General features: G+C 40.3%; 1 protein-coding gene and 1 long non-coding RNA gene across 2 annotated transcripts; one reads left to right on the top strand and one right to left on the bottom strand.

The window, feature by feature from the left end:
- Positions 1–6,799: 6,799 nt before the first annotated feature.
- ucp1 (uncoupling protein 1) lies at positions 6,800–17,913 on the bottom strand. Its single transcript, XM_067993918.1, has 7 exons — positions 17,767–17,913; positions 16,798–16,955; positions 16,317–16,533; positions 15,610–15,807; positions 15,416–15,517; positions 11,794–11,974; positions 6,800–7,469 (listed from the first exon to the last, which is right to left on the bottom strand). Exons 2-7 carry the CDS (start codon positions 16,921–16,923, stop codon positions 7,355–7,357), a joined length of 939 nt encoding a protein of 312 aa, XP_067850019.1. The 5' UTR covers positions 16,924–16,955; positions 17,767–17,913; the 3' UTR covers positions 6,800–7,354.
- On the top strand, positions 16,061–23,811 carry LOC137327946 (uncharacterized). Its single transcript, XR_010964575.1, has 3 exons — positions 16,061–16,546; positions 16,815–18,189; positions 18,391–23,811. It is a non-coding gene; the product is annotated as an uncharacterized lncRNA (long non-coding RNA).
- Positions 23,812–24,593: the final 782 nt, after the last annotated feature.

Below are 24,593 nucleotides of genomic sequence, written 5' to 3'. Positions count from 1 at the left end.
ATAGTCTGTCAATTAGAGTTTGACTGAATTCAAATTGTTGACAATCTTGCTTGACAGTACAATTGTGCTGAGGTCCTCACCTTTCATTTTTGAATGCTTTTGTCACATTGTGTGAAGTGTAAACCAGCTGGTACTACATTGGAATGCCTCCCATCATCCACAATGAAAAATTAAGTCTACCAAAAAATAACATTAAAAATTATTTTTTAAAGACTGAATATCAAAATTCCAAAATTAGTGTTATATTGTCAGTACAGTATTCGAAGAAGCTCAAGGAAAAATGTACACCATCTTGTGATTTGGAGCCTCATTTTTCACTCAGGAAGGCAGCAGTAGGTGTGTTTTTCCATGCACCATTCCTGCTTTTTATTGAGGATCCCTTATTAGTGTATGATCACCAGTGGGATGTTTTATATTTATTACTGGTGTGATTATTCCAGATAAAACATTTGTACCTGAACGTTGATAAGTTTATTGGATGAAATGCTTCTTTCCAGAAAAAGATGATATTTGAAGTTTATATAGATTTCTACTGGATGGCTTTCCATATAATGGGTGGCGGGGGAGAAGCTTTATTTTATGAACTTTTGCTGAAATAAATAGTATAAATGCAACAACCAAGTGTACCTTGTATTTATTTTCATTGGGTTGGGATTTTTTTTTTTTACTTTGAATTTTGAGTTTTTAATTAATCACTAACTCTCTCCTGCGTCTACACAAACTAATGTTACCACTTTAAAGGCGCTATATACCATGGGGGAGAAATTGTTTTTTGTACCGGTTAATGGCTCAAAGTGAGCAGCATCTGAAGACTCTGGTCTCATTTTTATAATTTTGTCTGATTGATGTCTGCAGCTTGCTGATATTATGGAAATAAGGCATGTTTGCAGATTTCTGTAAAACCTTGCATTATTTAAAATTAATTGCTAGAGTTTGTACCACTTCTGCAGTTGAAGGAAGTCAGAGGCTGATTGGACTGCCCAGTGTGTTGGAGGATGGCCTCTGAGCTGCTGGTCTAATGCAGTTCAGATGGCCAGATCAAGTTGCCTCTTCTAGTGAATTTTCTAGGAAAAGTGCCCACATTAGCTTGCTTGTTAGATGTGCTGCAACATGTGACTGCCATTGGTTCTATCGCAGGTGCATAGTGTGTCATTGCTACATCACTCATTCTCAAAAAAAAAATCTCAGTATGCCTCTGACAGAATGGGCTGCAAATTGCTCGTAAAATAATGGTGAGCCTAACAGAGTTTACTGTTATTAATGGGCAAATCGAAGAGCAAGTTCCTGCGACCGTACATGCGCAGTCAAACGCGGAAATTCGGAACTTGCTCGGCCCGATTCACCAGTGATGTGAAAGCTGCACGATAAAGGGACCTCGCTGGCTGCATTCAATGAACCAGTGTGTACTTGCTGCTCTGCCCAGCTGGAAACTGACTAATTGCACCACAAAAAAGTATGCTAAGTTTTTAAATCTTACCCTCTCTTTATTTTGCTTTCTCTCATTTTATTGTACATTTACTAACCTTATTGGGCAGTTCCTGGTTTTTACTCTGTGCAGTTTGTCAATTGAGTTCCACTTTCTGGTTCTCGTTGCGTGACTTGCCTCAAGCTGATCGGTTGAGGGGACATAGAGAGCCTTTCCCCGCTCACAGCCCGGGAAAACGCTGCTGTTTTTTTAACTAATTTCAAGGAAGTTGCTGCCAAAAAGAACGTGGTAACTTAGTGGGTGAATTTAAATCTCATGAGCAGCAAGCACCGTTGGTTCACTGCTCAGAGCAATTTATGGGCCACTACGTCTTAATTGCAATTCCAAGACATCAATAAAGTGACTAGCTTTGTGTTCAAATCACTTGATCACCAAGTACATCCATCTGTCAAATGGAATTCATAATGAGCATTTTCTAAATGTTACTTGAAAGTTATTTAAACTCTAGGTCCTCTCTGTAAAGGCAAAGGAGTAATGTGATGAAGTGGAACTTTCTTTGAGATTTTTAATAGAATGGTGCCTTTCTCTGCTCTCATGACCATTTGAGATTGATGGTTTTTCAACCTTTCAGGACTGAGTCAGTTTTAATGGCTGGTTGCTGAGAAAATCAATGCCAGAAGCTTAGCTCTGTGGACATGGTTTCAATGCTGGGGAAAAAGCTCAATGACCTTACCAGAGTTGTCAAAGTAAGAATCTTGCCTTTCACATCAATTATTCACACCTGTGCCCTCACTACTCACAACACTCCCCTCCCCTGCATTCTCCTACAACCATTACACCACAGTTCACTCCACCTCCTTCTGCTCATACACAAAATTTCCTACTCTTGCCACTATTGCAACCCTTATTTCCCCACACATCTGCACTATTCAACAATGCCAATCACATTCTCAAAGCAGCTCACATGGTTGTCACTAGCACGCTCCTTTTTTTGTAGGAGAAGGTTACACACAACATGGGGCAGGAGCCAGCAACCGGAAGAAGCCATGCCCGCCTACACACTCGGTGAATAGCAAACTGCGATCTGTCACTGATATCACTTGCTGCAGCCTTGAATGAGCCTGTGGCATAGAGGTTAAGGGCCACAGTGACCTTGGCAGCTACTGCCAGTGCTGTCCATGCTCTGGTTTGGTGCTCTAGTTGTGGCTGCAGCAGCTACCAAAAGTTTAGCGACAGCCTCCTTTGGTGAAGTGCAGATATCTCACACGTTGCTGCTTGGTGAAGTTGACGTATGAAAAGTGCTCCTTGATGGCTCGCTATGTGTATGGTCTCCTCCTCCTCGCTACTCCCTCCACCCTTCACGCCCAAAGGCAGACCTACCAGACCAACTATGGCTACAATTAAACTGTTTGCAAAGCAGATGAAACTAGTCCAGCACAAGATTGGTCCCAGAAGTCAGAATTAACTTGTGGAATGAAGAAAATAGCCAAAAGAAGGCTCAGAAGTTAACCAGCAACCGCAGAGGACAAACAAGCAACTAACCTCTATGGACTGGATGAGCCCTTTTAATAGTGCTGCTGCAGGGTCCTTACTGCCTCTTAGCTGAGTGGGTTTATCACCTGACGAGTCAAGGCTGGGGCAAATCAATTTCACAAAAGGGTCCTGCAAAAGTGGAGGGCCCTTATTTAAATATTAATAAGGCTTTTAAATCCTACTGCTGTGTGCCTTGGATGCGTACTGAGCAGCTCATTCCAAGAGGGTGGGCGGTGCACTTCTGGCACAGAATGAGCCGTGCCCGCTGCCCGCCATATTGGACCCTTAAATGTCCATTTTTGCCACTGTAAACCAGGTGCAGCGCGATCAAATTTCTAGGTCATTGTATCTTTAGGCATTTTTAGGACTGAAATAGCTTTCTCCTATTATTTCCTTTTGTTATCATTCAGGCTTTCTTCCAGCTTGTTAACATTTACTTATGGTAGAAGAAGAGTTTCCATGTGAACTGAAACCTGTGCCTTACGCATGCTGAGAGCATGATAATGTACCACAGGACCAACCATTATCTCTTAAATGTATAATACCCTGTCAATCACACAGGATGCCCATTACATTATCATGCCTTCTCTAAAAGATGTTAACAGTCCAAGCTTAAACAAATAACATTTATTTATGAGTAAAATAATACACCGAAGTGGTAAAGCAAGCAACTGAAAGTACAATACTTAGTGCTATAGAATTCATCAGTCAGAAATAAAATAGCTTTCTCTAGAATGTCTTTCTCTCACAATTTATCATGCAACAAGATTTTTAGAAGAAACTGTCTTTCATAGACTTTCCAGGATGTGACATGATTCCTATGTGAACCCATGAAGTCCAGAAGTTGATGAGTTTAACAGTGCTCGCCGTTATTAATGTGTAAATCGTCCAGCAACTTGTGGCGAGGAAGTGATACCCCGTGAATTGCGGGGTAATTGTGACTTACCCCGCAAGTTGCTGGATGATTTGCACCGTTCCACCATTAGCCTCACGAAAACGGTAGCCACGTTATTTCTCTCTCCTTATCCCATTTGACTAATTCATCCTATTTCCCTCTCCACTAGTCCTCTTTCTTTTTCAATCCTTAAATCTCATTGGTTAAGGAGATAGATTGTTGGTCCTGTCATTCACCTAGGTCCCAAATGCCCTCTTGCCCTGCCCTGCCTGTTATCCAGCTTCTTGCAGGGCAAAAAAATTTCAAGCTGAAGAGTGAGGGGGAAAAAATCTAAACTAACGATGCCAATCTCCAGCAAAATCTGGGCCAATGTGAAAAGTCTCCAGTAAATGACTAAAGGCTCTGTGGAGCCAGAGCTACCAATCATCAAAGATCATGGACACAATGCATCAGGCTATTGCATAAAATGATTGATGAGGCGTTTGCATGTCACCTGGGATCAGTTAATACTTCAGCCATGTACAACGTAATAGGCACCCAAGCCAAAGTTTAAATATTAATTGACTTGGCAATGTCTTCCAGACAGCTGGGCTTTGGTTTCCAGTTTAAAATGTGGTCAGGAAAGACCCCCTTTATTTTAACTGGCTAAGCATATTTACCCAATCTATAGTCATGTATTTTACAAGCATCTTATTTTGCGTGCAGTAACTAATGGACAGTGCCATCAACAGTTACTGTGGACTTATTAAATATTTTATATAAAGAAATGCAGAAGAATTTGGTTATGGTAACCTGTCTATATCCCTTTGCAGACTTTTTGTGTCCTCCTCACAGCTTACTTTCCCACCTAGCTTTGTATCATCAGCAAACTTGGATACATTACACTCGGTCCCTTCATCTATGTCATTAATGTAGATTGTAAATAGCTGAGGCCCAAGCACCGATCCTTGCGGCACCCCACTAGTTACAGCCTGTCAGCCTGAAAATGACCCATTTATCCCTACTCTCTTTTCTGTCCGTTAACCAATCCTCTATCCATGCTAATATGTTACCCCCAACTCCATGAGCCCTTATCTTGTGTAACAACCTTTTATGTGGCACCTTATCGAATGCCTTTTGAAAATCCAAATATATGACATCCACTGGTTCCCCTTTATCTACTCTGCTAGTTACATCCTCAAAAGACTCTAATAGGTTTGTCAAACTCGATTTTCCTTTCATAAAACCATGTTGACTCTGCCTAATCACGTTATGATTTTCTAAGTGCCCTGTACTACTTCCTTAATAATGGATTCCAGCATTTTCCCGATGACCAATTTCAAACTAACTGGCTTGTAGTTCCCTGTTTTCTCTCTCCCTCCTTTCTTGAATAGCAGGGTCACATTTGCTACATTCCAATCCGCTGGGACCATTCTAAAATCTAGGGAATTTTGGAAGATCATAACCAATGCATCACCTCATATCTCTGCAGCCACCTCTTTTAGAACCCTTGAATGTAGACCATTAGGTCCATGGGATTTATCAGCTTTTAGTCCCATTAGTTTCTCAAGTATTTTTTCTCTACTGATATTAATTACTTTAAGTTCCTCACTCTCATTAGACCATTGGTTCCCCACTATTTCTGGTATGTTTTTTGCGTCTCCTATTCCCTTCTCCCTCATGTGTCTATCTAGCTTCCCTTAAATGCATCAATGCAAGTTGCCTCAACTACTCCTTGTGGTAGCGAGTTCCACATTCTTACCACTCTCTGGGTGAAGAAGTTTCTCTTGAATTCCCTATTGGATTGGTTAGTGACTATCTTATATTTATGGCCCCTAGTTCTGGGCTCCCCGACAAGTGAAAACATCTTCTCTACATCTAATCTATCAAACACTTTCATTATCTTAAAGACCTCTATGAGGTCACCCCTCAGTCTTCCTTTTTCTAAAGAAAAGAGCCCCAGCCTATTTCATCTTTCCTGATATGTATAACCTCTCATTTCTGGTATTATCCTTGTAAATCTTTTTTGCACCTTCTCCAGTGCCTCTATATACTTTTTAAAAGTGTGGAGACCAGAACTGTTCGCAGTACTCCAAGTGTGGTCTAACCAAGGTTCTGTACAAGTTTAGCATAACTTCTCTGCTTTGCAATTCTATTCCTCTAGAAATGAACCCTTTATGGCCTTATTAACCTGTGTCACTGCTTTAATAATTTGTGTATCTGTACTCCTAAATCCCTCTGCTCCTCTACCTCATTTAGACTCTTATTTTCCAAGGAGTATGTGACCACCTTATTATTCCTACCAAAATGTACCACCTCACACTTATCTGTATTGAAATTCATTTGCCAATGACAAGCCCATTTTGCAAGTTTATTAATGTCTTCCTATATTTTTTCACTGTCCTCCTCACTAGTAAGTAAACCCCCAATTTGGTGTTGTCCACAAATTTTGAAATTGTACTTCCGATTCCCGAGTCTAAATCGTTTATGTATATGGTGAACAGTGGTCCCAGCACTGATCCCTGTGGATAACCTTTTGCCAGTTTGAGTAACCATCTTTAACCCCTACTCTCTTTTCTGTTTTGTAGCCAGCTTGCTATCCATTCTGCTACTTGTCCCTTTACTCCACATGCTCTGACCTTAGTCATAAGTCCACTATGTGGTATCTTATGGAAGGCCTTTTGAAAATCCACATATATTACATCTACTGCATTGCCCTTGTCTACCCTTTCTGTTACTTCTTCAAAGAATTCAATAAGGCTGGTCAAGCATGACCTTCCCTTTTGAAATCCGTGTTGACTATTTTTATTTTATTTTTGGTTTCTAGATGTTTCTCTATTACATCTTTGAGTATAGATTCCATTATCTTTCCTACCATTGACATTAAGCTAATTAGTCTATAGTTCCCTGGACATGGTCTATCTCCCTTTTTAAATATAGGAAGTAACATGAAAGGCAACATACAGTATGTTGTAAAATGTGCTTTTATTAAAACTGATTTTGTAAAAATACAGACAAATAAATAAAACATTTACTGAATTGTGGCTAGCCAAGGTTCATTGCAAACTAATGGCAATTGCCAAGAGACAGGACTGAAATGAGCTTTTCAAACTATGTGACCGATAGTTTATCCCTGGTTTTGAAATTGCTAAATCTCAGCAGTAAAGTGCATGTTACTCACTAGTGTTTTTTTAAAAACGCAATACAAACCCCATCAGATAGTATTAGTTGTTTTACACAGGTATATCCCATGAAAATAAAGTGCTTCATTTTGACCATTCATATACTGGTTAAAAACATTTACCCTGAATGTGCTTTATAAAATTTCCAGTAATGAATATCAACAGATTTTGAATTGCAATATGGAATCTCATTTCACACAAAATAGCTTTTGTAAATATTGGAATCCTATGTTGAAAATGATCATATTTATAATAACAGTTCTTCATGTCCATAAGGCAGACTTGACTGCAGAGAAGTAGCTCTGTGATCTAGGTGTAATGTGCACTCCATGGAGAGAATCACATGGCACAATCCAGGTTTTGTCTGGCCATCATCATTGCCCTTTTCAGCTGCTCATAAGACACGAACATTACCACATTCCAGGAACCAAGGCGCAGAAAAGAGGGAACAAACCTACAAGAGAAATGAACATTTATAGTGAAGCCAAAGTATTTAGCATGTAGTGGTCAAGGAAGACGACACGGTTAGTAACACCCCCAATCCCATGAGCCTTAACCTTGTGTAACAACCTCTTGTGTGGCACCTTATCGAACGCCTTTTGAAAATCCAAATATACTACATCCGCTGGTTCTCTCATCTACCCTGCTAGTTACACCCTCAAAAAATTCTAATAGATTTGTCAAACATGATTTCCCTTTCATAAAACCCTGTTGACGCTGCCTAATCATATTGTGATTTTCGAAGTGCCCTGATACTACATCCTTAATAATAGATTCTAGCATTTACCTTACTACTGATGCCAGGCTAACTGGCCTATAGTTCCCTGTTTTCTCTCTTCCTCCTTTCTTGAATAGTGAGGTTACATTTGCTACCTTCCAATCCAAGGAGACCGCTCTAGAATCTAGGGAATTCTAGAAGATCAAAACCAATGCAGCCACTATCTCTGCAGCCACTTCTTTTAAAACCCTAGGATGTAGGCCATCAGGTCTATGGGATTTGTTGGCTTTTAGTCCCATTAATTTCTCCAGTACTTTTTCTCTACTAATCATAATTACTTTAAGTTCCTCACTCTCTTTAGACCCTTGATTCCCCCTATTTCTGGTATGTTTTTTGTGTCTTCTACTGTGAAGACAGATACAAAATATTTGTTTAACGTCTCTGCCATTTCCTTATTTCCCATTGTGATTTCTCCTTGTTACGTGCTCCTCTAATTTCCTGATTTATACTCTGTCCAAGACTGTAACTACTATTAGGGGGCCTATTAACTACTCCCACCAGTGTTTTCTGCCCCTTGTTATTTCTTAGCTCCACCCATACTGATTCTACATCCTGATTTTCTGAGCTAAGATCCTTTTTCACTACTGCCTTTATCTCATCCTTAATTATCAGGGCTACCCCCCCTTCTTTTCCATTTTGCCTATCTTTTCTAAAAGTCAAGTACCCTGGAATAATTAGTTCCCAACCTTGGTCACCTTGCAACCACATCTCAGTAATGTAAGGATAAAGACAACATATTGGGGTCATTTTCTTGAGAGAAAATGGAATACTTCGGAAACAATAATGTTGAACATACAAGGTCATATAGCCAAGAAAAATAAATGCAAGCCAAATAAGAGTCCTCAAAAAAACAAAGTATACAAAGCCTGCAGACAAATAGAAGTAAGACATCTCTGGGAGAAATGTAGGAAATTGCTAAAATGGGTTAAGAAGGATAGTAGAGATATAAAGAGGTGCATAGAAATGAGTTTAGATAAAGATGTTAAGCATGATTTTAAAAAATTGTCCTGTATCATAATTGTAAAAGAGCAATTAGAGAAGTTAGATCTCTAAAAGAAAAGAAATGGGAGATAAATAGTTGAAATATAAATGAATATTTTGTAGAAGTATTCACCAGAGAGGGTAATATTAATCTGTTATCCAATTCCTGTAGTATACCTATATACTTGAGGATTATCAAAGCTATATAGGCAGAGGTACAAGAAAAGTTGACGGTCTCTAGACTAGCAAATCCCCTGGGCCAGATAGTATATATTGTAGGGTGCTGATGGATACTAGGGTAAGAAATTTATGGGGCACTGGTGGTTATCATGGGAGAATTGCTAAGCATTTGTTAGATTCTGCAGGACTGGAAGCAGTCAAACAGAGTACTGATATTTTAAAAGGGCAACAGAAAGAGTACAGACCCATTATCCTAACATCAATAAAAGGCAAAATAATGGACTTAATTGTAAAGGCCAGGCTGGAGAAGTTCCTGTATAGCAAAAACTTAAGAAACAACCAGCATAGATTTAAAATGGGATGATCCTGCCTGTCAAACCACCTTTACTTCTTTTGGAATGTAAACAGATCAACTAGATAGCCTATGATATCATTTATTTAAATTTTCAGGGAGTTTTTGACAATGTTCCACATGAAAGACTTCTAATTAAACTAAAAGCCACAGTGATCTAGGATAGAATATGGAATGAGAAAATAAACCTGTTAGAAAATAGAAAACAAAGAGTACACAAGCCAGATGTAATATCAGACGTGGGGGGAGGAGAAAGTAATGAGAGAAATCCAAAAAGACTCTGTGTTTGGATGCTTATTGTTCCTCATCCATATAAGTGATCTGGATGTCGAAACCAAATGTAAGCTGCTCAACTTTTCTGATGACATATAAATAGGGAAATCACAGAAGATGCAGCAAAAGGTTTTAGATTGGTTATTCAAGTAGGCAGATACATGGCAAATGGAATTTAAAACTGATAAATCTAAGTATTACACATAGGTTGAAAAATGTGGGACATGATATATTGAATGAATAGGATTGAAGTGGCACAGAAAGGTGTAATAAAGGGGCTTGGGAATAATAGAGACATGTCACTTTCAATGTCCACCCAATGTACCAATTGAAAAAAATACATCAAACCTGCTAAGATAGTCAGAATGGTAAACGTTTACCGCAGTTACTCTAAATCTTTACAAGTATTCATCAGACCTCACTTAGAATATGGTGGTCAATTTTGGTCAACACAAAAGAAAAAATATACATTTTTTAGAAAGGGTACAGAAAAGATCAACAAGACTGACGCCAAGTGTAATGGGGATGAGAAAAGATTGGAGAAGAAAGATAGTGGTTAATAGGGGAGAACCTCACCAAAATTTATTAAATATTAAATGGCTTAGGTACAATGAACCCCGATAACCCACTTTAAAGCACACTAAGAAAATAAGCCCAGAGGACATCAAATGGAAATTAGTGAATAATAAATTTAGAACAAACATAAAGATAACTTCCTTTTACTCAGAGTGATGAATATTTTTGGAATCATCTACCAAGCAAAACTGAAGATTGTTGTAAAGGGATGAGTACTGATGGGCTAGCTGGTATTTTCTCAAGTCTAACTGTCCTCGATTTATGGGGGTGAATTTCCACTGACATTCTCCTGCTCACGCGCCATTACTGACACAGACACCCTGGAAAAACAGTGTAAATGGTAATCATCCCATTCCTTCCTTGGATCTTCCACCGAAGTTACAGCGGACAAGTGGGAGAACCCCTGCAGAAATGTACCCCCCGCCCCCCATATGTTTTAATGTAACTACTACGCCAAGTGGTATCAGACGGTTCAGCACAGAACCTCTAGTTTATGTGGCTGAGTACCACATCATGCAGTGCATTTGTTACGCACTAAGCTGTGAGAGGAGCTCATAACAACATTATGATTGAACCCTAATTCCGTTTTAAAGCATATTGTTGGTATTGCTGAATGTAATTATTATTCATTTTATCTTTTTACCCATATAGATCTGTGCAAAGAGCATACAGGTGTGGGGTTATAAGCTACATTTTCCATGAATGTTTATCCCAAATCTTTCAAATTTTCAACCTGAATGAAGCTTACAAAATTGGTATACACCAAAGTATTTCTAGGATTGTCTCTAATGTGGTTTTCTAAAAATGACCCCAATAAATTGCTTTCAGTGTACTTTAATGTTAAAATTCTCAACTTCAGACTTGGCAAAATTAAGTGAGGTTATCTGGGTTTGAAATGTCTCTTGCTTTGATTAAAGCCAGGAAAATATCTAATACGGGTCAGTAACCAGAGAACACAGGTTTAAGGTGATTGGCAAAAGAACCAGAGACGACATATTTTTTTACGCAGTGAGTTGTTATGATCTGGAATGCATTACCTGAAAGGGGGTGGAAACAGGTTCAATAGTAACTTTCAGAAGGAAATTGGATAAATACTTAGAGCGACAAAAATTTACAGGGCTGTGGGGAAAGAGCAGGAGAGTGTAATTGGATAGCTCTTTCAAAGAGCCGGCACTGACACGATGGGCCGAATGGCCGCCTTCTGTACCTACTATGGTACTATGATGTAGATATTCCCCTGATGCCTCAGCTGGTTGAGCCGGTGAGTAGTTGATCCAGAAAGCAGGAAGATCCCAGGTTTTGATCCCTAGTCTGTGCTGAGATAGTTGATCTCAGCCAGGCCAGAAGGAATGTCAGTGCAATTGGACCTCAGCACCCCTAGGTTGGGAAGAGGAAAATTAGCCAGGGTTCCTGCTGGAACTGTGCGTGGATTGTTGGTATGGACAGGATCAGGTTCAGCTGTGATGCCTTTGTGTTTGAATCGTCTACTGACACTCAGTAGTTAGGCTCACATGTCCCTGTGCAACCATCCCCCAGCAAGGAGGAGAGTGGAGAATATCAGCAGGTAAAGGAGGAAGAAAAGAAAAAACAAATGTAGATATACCTTACTGTTAATTAAGTTGAGGTAGATGAACTTACCCTTTGTAAAAGGCTGTTGGTCCTTCTTTAACCAGCATGGTACAGGCACAATTTAGTGCACTCTTGTAATGCCCAGGAGCAGAGTTCATATATCTTGTCTTTACTACATCAACAGGAGAAGCTGCTACTGTCGTACAAAATCCTGCACCAAAGGCCGAGAGGAAATGGCATGGCAAGTTATCTGCAAATTAAGAAAAATGTTTATCAATTTCAAACTTTGAGTTTGTTCAAGTATCATAGTACGGTTCAGCACAGATGGAGGCCATTCGGCCCATCATGCCTATGCCAGCTCTTTGAAAGAGCTATCCAATTAGTCCCACTCCCCTGCTCTTTCCTCATAGCCCTGTAATTTTTTTCTCTTCATGGATATATCCAATTCCCTTTTGAAAATTACTATTGAATCTGTTTCCACCACTCTTTCAGGAAGCGCATTCCAGATCATAACAACTCGCTGCGTAAAAATATATTTTCCTCATGTCGCCTCTGGTTCTATTGCCAATCACCTTAAATTTGTGTCCTCTGGTTACCGACCCTTCTGCCATTGGAAACAGTTTTTCCAGGTGAAGGCATGAAATTAGTTTCAGCTTGTGCCCCCTATGTAAGGAATTAAAATGACGTGATAAGGAGTTTACAGGGTTGTTAATGTGAATGGTGTGTTAAGCTATCTGGATGTAATTTGAGATATAGGAAATTAGTGGCTATGTGAAAGCACATTATCAAAGGTTCTGGCTAAAATGTAGTCAGATAACTTTTAGGTTTTGATGCAGAAATTTTGTGAAATGGAGATTTTGAGTTATTTGACACCTGAACAATTTTTCTTCAGTGACTTCAAATAATAAGCATAACCTGAATATCAGTGCTAAAAATGGGGGAGAGAAAAGCTCATTCAGTCCATACATTGTTTCCACTAGTTCCACCATGAATCAAAGTTTATGCCAAAACCCCAGATACTGTGTATACTTAAAACAGCTACTACCTACAGGCATTTAAACATAAGCTCTTTGTTAGAAAGAGAGCTTGGGGAAAAAAAAATTGGATACAGCCTATTATTGGGCCTAGGTAGCGTGATCCGCTACTACCCCGCGCCCAGTGGCCCTTGCGCAGGCAGGACAAGACTTTTGTGAGGCCTGAGGACTTACCTTCAAGCAGCGTTTCGAATCAGCATTGACACGAGAATTCAATGCAATTCGGACTTTCCACTAGCAGGGGGAGCCTCAGTCTCTAAAATGCAGGCTGTCTCTTAAAAATCTCTTAAAGATGCAGCTCCCATCCCTATGTTTACAAACTGCTGAGTTATCTTAAAGCATTGAATAAAGGTTGCACACTACTAAATCCCACATTCTCCAATCTGCATGCCAGACCTCACCAATCTGCCGATCGGAGTTTGTACCAGGCCTGTGAGAGTGCATGCACCCAGGTTCTCTGCTGATGCACTAGAGGCCTTGGTGCAAGAGGTGGACAGAAGAAGCGACATTCTATACCCACGGTGGGGGGGGAGGCGGGGGGCAGAGGGGAGCAAGAGGCCCTCCAGACATATACCCAAAAGACAGTGGGAGGCAGCGGGGGATGAAGTCAATGCCAGGCGCACAACATCATGAACATGGATGCAGTGCAGGAAGAAGTTCAAGGCTTTGACATGAGTGGTCAAGGTGAGTGAGGTCAATTGTCAAGTGGCGTCTCCTACCAACTACACCACTAGCCGCATCCACTGCTCCACGCACTGCACCCCCCATCATCCACATACCAACAAACTCTTTCCATCAGTACTCAACTCCTCCAATTAGATGCTTCCTCTCAACCTTACACATTACCACTGTTGCAAGCAGCCCACCCACAACTCACAGGTCACACACACTGGCAGCTATTCAACCATAACAGGCACCCAGACACATGTCCCGCTTTCTTGCAGGAAAAGGTGGCGCACATCAAGAGGCAGCAAGTGGCAGTGACATTTAGCCCCTCGAGCCTGTTCCGCCATTCAATGAGATCATGGTGGACCTGTGACCTAACTCCATATAGCCGCCTTAGCCCCATATCCCTTAATACCCTTGGTTCACAAAAATCTATCAATCTCAGATTTAGAATTCACAATTGAGCTAGCATCAGCTGCAGTTTGCAGAAGAGTGTTCCAAACATCTCCCATCCTTTGCGTGTGGAAGCATTTCCTAACTTCACTCCTGCAAGTCCTGATTCTAAATGTTAGGCTATGCCCCCTAGACCTAGTATTCAATTATAGGAGACCTCCAAAAACAGTTACAAATGTCTCAGCAGCCAGAAGCAATAATCCAGCCATTAACCTGTAAATCCTGCACGGTCCCTTTAAATAGCACTGGTGGGGGTCCTCCAAGCACTCTAAGACACATTCAGATGGTCGGGGTTAAGACTGTGCATTGAGTTGAGTGTTAAGTGCCAAAATAGTGTCTATCACTGGAAACGTGCGTGCGCAGCCAAGACCCCATCTTGGATATTGGAGAGGCCATGTAGCGCCGAAACAATGTGCGCTACATGGCCCAATTTAGCGCCCCTTGTGTTTAAAACAATTCTCTGTCTGAAAGAAATATCAGTCAACATCAGGCAAATCCCAGTGTGAGATTTTTAGTCACAAGTCAAGCACACATCCATGGTGTTGCCTCACATTAAAAATTGTCTGCTTTCCTCAGCTGGCACCTTTGGGATAGGGTGGTGGGGATGGCCTGGAATACGAAAGCAAAGCTGGCTCCTAATAGTGGTGTAATGATAATTCTGTAGCGTATCTAACCACCAGATAAAATGTTTAAATACAGCAGTGTGAAAATGTGTGTTAAATGTCAACTATAAATGACACAGGCAGCAATAAACTTGGAGTTAGGTGGTTGCGCCTGATCCTACCTGTGATAACGCTCTCTCATATTATTTTATTAAGCCAGCATAGACTTGCATTTCCTTGTCTTTTTTTCAGCCCTTTAAATGCAAACATTCTCCTGGTTTCTCCCCAGCAAAGAGCATCCATAATAAATACTTAACCTGCCTAAGAGCCTAGGTGCAGCTTTACAACGTTTGCTGGGAGATCCCTGTGCATGTGAAAATCTAACAGTGCGCAGTGTAGGGCTGCTGTAGACGGAGCATGGACACTAATTAAAAGAGAAATAAAAAGTTGAGGAGCCTGCCTCGTCCTTCTTTCCTGCCATTTTCTTTCAATCCACTAAAATCTGTGGAGACTCACAACTGTTCACTTCTGTCACCGCTTCCAAACTTTCTTCCTTAAACTCAAATCCAAAAAGTAAAATACTCTTTTTGATTGAACTGAGCAGTGGCAGAATACTATAGGAGTTTCTCATCAATGACCGTAACAAAAATCGTCCCACCCCCCACCCACCTCACCTTATTTTTCATTAAAGTTCTTTTGGAACAGTAGGAGTAGGCTTTCTACCAACATTATACCTACTTTTTAGCTAAAATTAACCAACAGCACAAAATGTAGCCCAACACCTTCATCTTGACTTCAGTTTGCTCATGAGGCAGAGGCAATTATAATGTGACACAACGGGTGCACTTTCTTGTATTTGTCTATGCAGAATTCAGCGAAAGGAGAAAAACAGATGTGAAATTAAGTTTGCCAAGAAAGCCATGGCTGTCAGCCCACCTGTCAACAGTTTGTTCCTCAAAATGGTTTCTTTAATGATGTCGTAGGTTACAAGCTCTGAACAGTTGACAATGGCATTTCGAGTAATGTTGGGGAAAGTTCCTAAGGAAAGACAAACATGGTGCGATTAAAGTAACTGAAATACCACTAAATTCATGATGAGTCAGACTGATCAATGTTACACACATATGCACCTTTCCAAAGTCCTCGAACTCCCTCCTCTTTTGCTATTGATTTATAGGCCTGAAGGGTGCCATTGTATCGTTTCTCAACACCTCGGAGGTTCCTTTGTGCCTGAAAACGAACTTTAACCACGTCCGTCGGTTGAGCCAGTGCCACTGCGAGTCCTCCTGTAGTACACCCTGCTAGGAGGCGGGTACCTATACCGGCATCTGGAGGGAGAGACAGGGAGAATCAGCATTCCACACCTCAGACCAAGACATAAGCATACAAACAACTTTTTTCCAAACTGTTTCATGGTAAAATCTTTGTGTTATTCAACAGCAGATATAATTACCAGTTGCCTATATTCCATACCTTATTTTAAGCATTATTAAAATGGAAGAACATGCACTTCTTATTGAACAAAACTGAAAACAGCAACTGAATTTCTTCCATTGCCGTACATTGAATTCTAAACCAATGTCTACAAAGGGCATCGGCTTCACAGAGCACACTGACTGTGTTAATTATCTTCTAATCCCGAGATATTTGTACACTCACTGTGTTAACTATTTTCTACCCCAGAGATATTTATACACCCATTCACTGTGTTAACTATCTTCTACCCCCAAGATATTTCTACACTTACTCACTGTGTTAACTATTTTTTAATCCCAAGTTATATGTACACTGTAAATATTTATTTAAATAATGTTTCCGCTGTTCAATTATTACTTACGGTCATTCCCTCTGGCGTAAAACTGTTTTACAGAGTCGTAGAGTCCGATTCTTATTGAAGCGAAGCTCATCTGTCTCTGAAGCCCGGCCACCAGTCCACTGTATAAACTCCTCGGTCCTTCTGTTCTGATCATTGTGGCGACTGTCCCAAAAACCCCGCGATATTTGATACTTTTGGTAACCACGGTTCCTTGGCGTCCTGTAGTTTCTCCTTGAATCTAAACCAGACACGTGAGTTAACCGTGGGCAACTATGAAAGTCTTTAAGGTGGAAAGAACTGATAATGTCTTGACTCTTTGAAACTCTGATTTATGCTAAATTCCTTAACTTTGCTTTCCCTCCAAAATAATTAATATTATGCAACGATTTTTAGTTATTTAACCAGACATACAATTGGTCGTAAACTGAGTTTCGGAATATATTTCAGAGAGAAAATAAATAAATTAAATTCGTTATCCTTTGTTTTGTTTTTCTCTTGTTACCTGTAATCGGACTTTAGCCGTGTCCAAGGGGAATGTGATGAGATCAGCGATACAGGCTGCCGTCCCAGCACTCAGGAACTGCACACCTGGAGTTGGAGCAATGCTTGAAGGTTTCAGTCCCACCATCTTGAACACAGGCAGCAGAACTTTGCAAAGTGCTAGAAAGAAATAATATAATCATGTTGTTGACAGTACTGGTCAGGTTGCAATCCTCCTGATTTAGATGATGCAGGTTTTGTTTACATTGTTTTCTACATTTAATTTGAAACAAAATTTGTCCCATTTCACACATTGTACCTTGTCCTTGGATTCCTCAATTAACCAGTATTAAATTTATCACAAATGCACAATCCTATCCATAAATCCATGTAATCCCCAGCACCATATTTTCTTTATTAATAGTCTCTCCGCCCACCCCTCTTCTCTTGAAGCCCTTGATACTTGTTGGAGTATGGTTCCACGGGCTTAGCTATCCCCTGCTACCTCCTTCATACAGTAAACGTGGGCCAGGCTTATTCGGTCCTTGCCAACATCCCCGCGTGTACATTTTCTAGGTAGAGTGACTGGATAGTGATCGGGAGCCAGGACCTTGTGTTATTTCCCCCCTTTATAGCCCAGGGCACTTAGGTTCATTGTAATGCCCCAAACGCAACACTGGCTGAGATCAGCGCAGAATGGGAATCCAGCCTGGCAGTTTGCAGTCCACGCCATCCATGTGCTTACTCATTGAGCCGTGGGGGAGTTTATTATTCACTTCTGAATCTTTTGTAACCAATTCTATGTCAATGAGGGTGTTTTCCATGCGCAAGTTACTTTCTTAGACATTGGTAAAATGTAACTAGAATTCGGAAAAAAACTGTTGGTCACAATTAAAAATGCAATAAATACTAGTTTCTTTCCCACTGCAAACGAAAATAATGAGAAATGTTTGAGATTTATGACTAGTGCATTAAAATATATCAAAATTACCTTCAGCCGGTGTGTGCTTGCTTACACTGTCCAGTAAGGAGTAAACCTCTGAGGAATTCTTCTCCCACTGTCCACCAACTGTTCTTTTCTTGGAATGACCAGGACTTTGTGTCGTGGTTTGTTCCGTAACAGCTCTGGGAGATTCGGTTCTTTTATAGCTAAGCCAAGTTCAGGTGATGCAACCAAAGTACAGCCAAAATTGGGCGTTCCTAAATGGGAGGTGTGTACAGATAAAACGATTACCTTTACCATCTATGTTTTGTCACTGTTCCACCAAAGAAGCTTGGCTACCACTTTATAATTCTAACCTTCACCTTGTAGAACATGTATCTAAATATCTCATGATATGGCTCCCAGATAGAACAGATCCCTAGCAGAAAGACGACGTAGACAGCAAGTGTGATTTTGGAGCTGCTGCAAGAGGTATAGAGATCACGGTGTTATGATTTTTGTTCTATGCTGATGACGATAATGTGCCAGTAATTTTAGAATTACAGTAAAAATGCAATTACTGTGAGCGCTGTTACTAAGAATGAAAAGCTCAAACAAAATAAAAGGGGCAGACTTTCCAACAGACCAACTTCTTGCAAATGGTGCAATGTGTTTTAAAACTTTTTTTCGTAGACTTACACAAACGTGGATTGACTGCAGCCAAGGAAAACCGCAACTCTCGATTTCTCAACAATAACTCGATGGCAACCGGAACGTCAAGATGATATGTTATCTTAATCACTTTTATATTCTGCCTGTTATCTGACAGTCATTGGTACGCAATAAAGTTTGTAGCCTACGTGGATGTTATCAAAGTCCATAGACTTCTCAAACTAGAATGGTCTCTCCTGCACAATTAAGTTGCAACGAGAAAAAGAATAAATAGGAAAACATAAAGAAAAGATGCGTCAACCAGGAGATGGGGAGCAACATTTCATAACGTGGTATTTTCTGCAATTGGGAATTGCTGTTAAAATAAAATCAAGGTCTTTTCTGGGCGGGCGACTGGCTGTGTGCATTGGCTGCACGCCGACGGGGTGTCGGCTCGGGTGACTCCCCGGTGACGCTCCTTCCCAGGGCTTGTCTCGAGTTCGCCTTTTAGTTCGATTTGGGGGCTCGAGCCGGCGGACCAATAACCAAGTGGCGATCCGACAGGTCGGGCCCAGGGCAACCAATAGGCAGAGGGATCGGCGCCGGGGAGTGGGGCTCTCGCCCAGGCTGCGTCACCGCACGCGGCCGCCGCTGGGCTGAAGGTTTCAGCAGCTGGTCAAGGGCTTCCAGGGAGCTGGGTTCAGGCACACGTCGGATGCATTTGCAGTGTGAGATTATGCAATAAAACTAAAAGAGTTTTAACGGCGGTAATAAACCACAACCGCGCCTGCTGATGAATACCTCCGTGAAATACCGTGGGCAGCAACTTTCCCAGATCCAGTTCTGACCAAAGCTCTTCGACCTGAAAGGTTCATTCTGTTGCTTTCTCCACAGACGCTGCCTCACTTGCTGAGCTTTTCCAGCATTTTCTGTTTTTATTCCAGATTCACAAGATGCCAGCTGTATGCAAGACGAAACTGATGTATTTTTTTTTTGTCTTTTTTTTCTCAGTGACTTAAAATCACAATAAGTGTAGGACCGCTGAATCCCTTGTCCATTATAACCCTTCGCAGAGATCCGTTCTACCGCCTTTCGCAGTATAATTACTTGACCACAGGTGAAACTGTCACAAATTCAGTTTTATTATCGTGCATTGCAGTGACCGAATAACGGACACAAAACAAGGTGCCTCGTATTATCCCTGCACCTGGCTCATCATAACAAGGCATTTTCTGTTGCTGCATCATAAGACATAAAGGGTTGGTTGGTTTAAAAAATAAAACAGACAGCTTTATATGAACATAAGAAATAGGAGTAGGCCATACGGTCCCTCGAGCTTCCTCCGCCATTCAATAGGATCATGGCTGATCTTCGACCTCAACTCCACTTTCTTGCCCAATCCCCATATCCCTTGATTCCCCTAAAGTCCAAAAACCTATTTATCTCAGCCTTGAACATAGTCAATCACTCAGCATCCACAGCCTCGGGTAGAGAATTCCAAAAATTCACAACCCTCTGAGTGAAGAAATTCCTCCTCATCTCAGTCCTAAATGGCCAACCTCTTATCTTGAGACTATGCCCCCTAGTTCTAGACTCTCCAGCCACAGGAAGAAACCTCTCAGCATTTACCCTGTCAAGCCCCCTCAGAATCTTGTATGTTTCAATGAGATCACCTCTCATTCTTCTAAACTTCAGAGAGTATAGGCCCATTCTATTCAATCTCTCCTCATAGGATAACCCTCTCATCCCAGGGATCAATCGAGTGAACTTTTGTTGCACCGCCTCTAAGGCAAGTATATCTTTTCTTAGATAAGGAGACCAAAACTGTACGTAGTACTCCAGGTGAGGTTTCACCAAAGCCCTGTACAATTGTAGTAAGACTTCCTTACTCTTGTACTCCAACCCCCTTGCAATAAAGGCCAACATGCCATTTGCCTTCCTAATTGCTTGCTGTACGTGCATGCTAACTTTTTGTGTTTCTTGTACGAGGACACCCAAGTATCTCTGGATACCAACATTTAATAGTTTCTCACCATTTAAAAAATATTCTGTTTTTCTATTCTTCCTACCAAAGTGAACAAGTTCACATTTCCCCACATTATACTCCATCTGCCACCTTCCTGCCCACTCACCTAAACTGTCTAAATCCCTCTGCAGACTCTTGGTGTCCTCCTCACAGCTTACTTTCCCACCTAGCTTTGTATCATCAGCAAACTTGAATATATTACACTCGGTCCCTTCATCTAAGTCATTAATATAGATTGTAAATAGCTGAGGCCCAAGCGCTGATCCTTGCGGCATTCCACTAGTTATAGCCTGCCAACCTGAAAATGACCTGCTTATCCCTACTCTCTGTTTTCTGTCCATTAACCAACCTCCTATCCATGCTGATATATTACCCCCAACATCATGAGCCCTTATCTTGCGTAACAACCTGCACATTATCAAATGCTTTTTGAAAATCCAAATATGCTACATCCACTGGTTCCCCTTAATATACCCTGCTAGTTGCATGCTCAAAAAACTAATAGATTTGTCAAATACGATTTCCCTTTCATAAAACCATGTTGACTCTGCCTAATCATATTATGATTTTCTAATTGCCCTATTACCACTTCCTTAATAATGGATTCCAGCATTTTCCCAACAACTGATGTCAGGCTAACTGGCCTGTAGTTCCCTGTTTTCTCTTGGCCTCCTTTCTTGAATAGCAGCGTTACATTTGCTACCTTCCAATCCGCTGGGTCCATTCTAGAATATAGGGAATTTTGGAAGATCATAACCAATGCATCCACTATCTCTGCAGTCAACTCTTTTAGAACCCTAAGATGTCGGCCATCAGGTCCAGGGGATTTCCTGTTAGTTTGTCCAGTACTTTTTCTCTAGTGATATTAATTGTTTTAAGTTCCTCACTCTCATTTACCCCTTGGTTCCCCATTATTTTTGGTATGCTTTTTGTGTCTTTGACTGTGAAGACAGATACAAAATATTTGTTTAACGCATCTGCCATTTCATGATTCCCCATTATAATCTCTCCTGTCTCAGCCTCTAAGGGACCAACGTTTACTTTTGCAACTCTCTTCCTTTTTACATACTTGTAGAAGCTCTTACAATCTGTTTTTATATTTCTTGTTAGTTTACTTTCATATTCTATTTTCTCCCTTTTTATCAATTTTTTGATGTAAGGAATCTTACATTTGTCACAGTTGGACTATAACCTGGTGTTGTAAGATTCCTTACATTTGTCAACCCCAGTCCATCACCGGCATCTCCACATCATCAATTTTTTGGTCATTCTTTGCTGGTTTCTAAAACTCTCCCAATCCTCAGGCTTATTACTCTTTTTCCCAACATTATCAAAGGAAAGAATTCCATACTAACCACTGTAGATAAAAAGAAAGCCTACTTTCTAATTAAAGGTGAGCATGTGATTCAAAATAAAAAGCCAAAAACTACAAGTGCTGGAAATTTGAAGCAAAAACAGAAAATGCTGGAAACTCTTAGCTGCCAGTTAACCCTTCATCAGAACTCGAGATTGGTCTCAAATACATCAAAAACCTAACCGTTTTATTTTAATTAACACTGAGGCATTTGCTGTCACTTTTCATCATTCATGGTGGATTTACGTTACACTTTTTGGGCACTCAAAACAATCTTAAAAATCCTTCTAGGGAAGGAGGTGTGGGGGTGGGGGGTGGATCTCACACATCAGGTCTTTATTACACTCAATAGTCTTCTGAGTTACAAAGCCTGTTTTGCATTGATACCCACCCAAAACTGCTTTGCATGGATGCAAGTGGCAGTACAAGTTTAGCCTCGGAAATCAGCTTTGCAGCCATTTCCTCCAACTGAAATATAGGCACATGGCTTGAAAGTTGCAGGACCACATCTTTGCAATAACAGAGGTAAAATGGAACTTATGTTGAATTACATAGATTTTACACTACAGATACAGGTCATTTGGCCCAATTGGCCTATGCCAGCATTTATGCTCCACACGAGCCTCCACCCACCCCTCTTCATCTAACCCTATCAGCATATCCTTCCATCCATTTCTCCCTCATGCGCTTAGCTAGCTTCCCCTTAAATGCAACTTCCTGGGCCACACTGTGAAAAAGGCAAACTGGAATCATTATAGACTCCAAATATGCAAGAAAACTGACTATTACGTGTAGTTTTTAGCTCCAATAGGTCTCTCCAGTTGGCTACCAACAAAGAGCTGGTACACGATTATAGTTGGAGTGGAATTATCCTGTAAGATCTTCTGCTGTTGTGAAAACAATTAAAACCTCAGATTCCAAAACAGTTGCTGTTTATCACACGCAACAATCTACCATTATCTGGTTCCACTTCTGTATGTTTTAATCTTTCAGTCTACATAATAAAAACAAAGTTCAGAATAGATATTTTCCATTTACCAGGGACACTTTGACACCAGGTGATGATGTCACTTTGATTGCAGTTACTGAGTAAAATATAAACATTGCTTCACCGATGATTGAATAGAAGAAGTATTTTCTTTAAGTAAATCACCATTCCAAAATCAGTTCAAATAAAATATAAAATTGGAATCATATAGTTGAGCTAATCAATGAGATGGATTTTAATGTGGATAAATGTAAAGTGATGTACCTTGATGCAGGAAACATGAGCAATAAGTGAGTTTCAATTGGAGGGTTGAAAGGAAGAAAGAATTGGGTGTGATTGTTGACTGTTCTCTGAAAGTGTTCAGTCAATGTGAACATTAACTGCACACTGATTAGTCATGTACATGAAATCAAAGCATCTAATTTAGTTACTGGTACAAAACATCATTGTGATGACTTCCGGTTCCTCTCCCCAAAAAAGTCAAAACTTTTGATAAGTAAGCACAGACTTAGGTTTTAATGTCGTTTGGTCAAGGAACATTGCAAATTAAAAAGTGCTGGCCAGTTTCAGCTTCAGATCAGAAGTAGACAGGCATTAAATAACTGGCTTTTTAAAAGATTGTCTTGTAACAAAATGTGACATTCACAGTGTGACATCTGCAATGTAATGTCTGCAGTCTGATGTCTGTAGGCACTGATGTATCATTTTTAATCTATTGTTAGTGAATGTGCTTCAGCATTGCTCATGATAAGTCAGCAGATGTGCTATTTTATAAGGTGATGGACATTATACTGAATTTGTTATTCTGATGCTAAAGGATAAGTATGCCCCTTTAAAGGCTACAAAATATAAATCATGTTAAATAATAACAAGGTGAGTTCATACACAGCTCAATTGAGAGCCTGAATACATTTTGGCTCAGTTGCTGGACAGTTTGTCTGCACATTCCAAACCACTGTCTTTGTTTTGTTATATTTTTAAAATGTATGACACAGAAATTTGCATTAGATAGTGTACAATGTCTTAAATGTGACAGACTGGACATGCACCTTTGTGTAAAGTTTTAATTAAAATAGTAGCAAATCAAATATGGCATTGCTCACATTGAGTCAGAATATGTTGTTTTATAATGATAGTTGTGTTATACCATGTAATATATATACCATATTATACTATGTAATAGATCGGGACCACTGATTTACAGTAACTAAATATGACATGTTATGTTTTTATTACATGGTATTATGGGACTTCTGCTAAAATTTTGGGGAACAAATTTTAGGATTCTGTCCATTTTTCCATGAAAAATATAAATGGCTGACTTTAATTATGATGATTGTATTGGGACAGATTTTGCTGTGAAAATAACGGTGAGTCTAACAGCACTCACCGTTACTTCTGTGCAAATCGGTCAGCAACTTCTGGCCACACGTGCACAGTTAAATGCAGAAATCCGGAAGTTGCTGCACGAGATGCACTGTTCCTTTGTAAGCTTCGTGAGAACGGCATCTCGCCAGCTGGCTCCCTATTCAAATGAATGGAACAGCGTGATGTTCCTGCACTGATGCCATAGATACGGACTAAACTCGCCAGAAAAAGCTAGGGCTTGTCCATTCTTAGTGACTGCCAATCAACCCCTCTGGCACTGAAAATTAACTTTAACAAATGTGGATTCTCATTCCTTTAGATTTTAATTGTTGTTGGACATTTTTTTTAAAAAGTACTTTTTTTAACTTTTTCTTTCTGTCTTTTTTATCTCTGTCTCTTAATTCAATCTTTCTTCCTCTCCCTTTATTTTGCTTACTGTACATGATTTGACATTGAATATATTATTCTAACTTACACTACCTGGCTCAGTCTCTGCGTGGCTTATTAAC

This window comes from Heptranchias perlo, chromosome 1 (assembly GCF_035084215.1).
Source record: "Heptranchias perlo isolate sHepPer1 chromosome 1, sHepPer1.hap1, whole genome shotgun sequence".
NCBI classification, from domain to species: domain Eukaryota; kingdom Metazoa; phylum Chordata; class Chondrichthyes; order Hexanchiformes; family Hexanchidae; genus Heptranchias; species Heptranchias perlo.
Note: the sequence above shows the minus strand (reverse complement) of the source record. Positions and strands in the feature narration are given on the sequence as shown.

What these genes read in the sequence shown, in the direction of transcription:
- ucp1 (XM_067993918.1), bottom strand. Translation starts at nt 16,923, where the DNA reads ATGGTGGGACTGAAACCTTCAAGCATTGCTCCAACTCCAGGTGTGCAG. An exon ending in CGGCTAAAGTCCGATTACAG is followed by an intron (nt 16,534 to 16,797) that starts GTAACAAGAGAA and finishes TGTCTGGTTTAG; the next exon opens with ATTCAAGGAGAAACTACAGG. An exon ending in TTACGCCAGAGGGAATGACC is followed by an intron (nt 15,808 to 16,316) that starts GTAAGTAATAAT and finishes CTCTCCCTCCAG; the next exon opens with ATGCCGGTATAGGTACCCGC.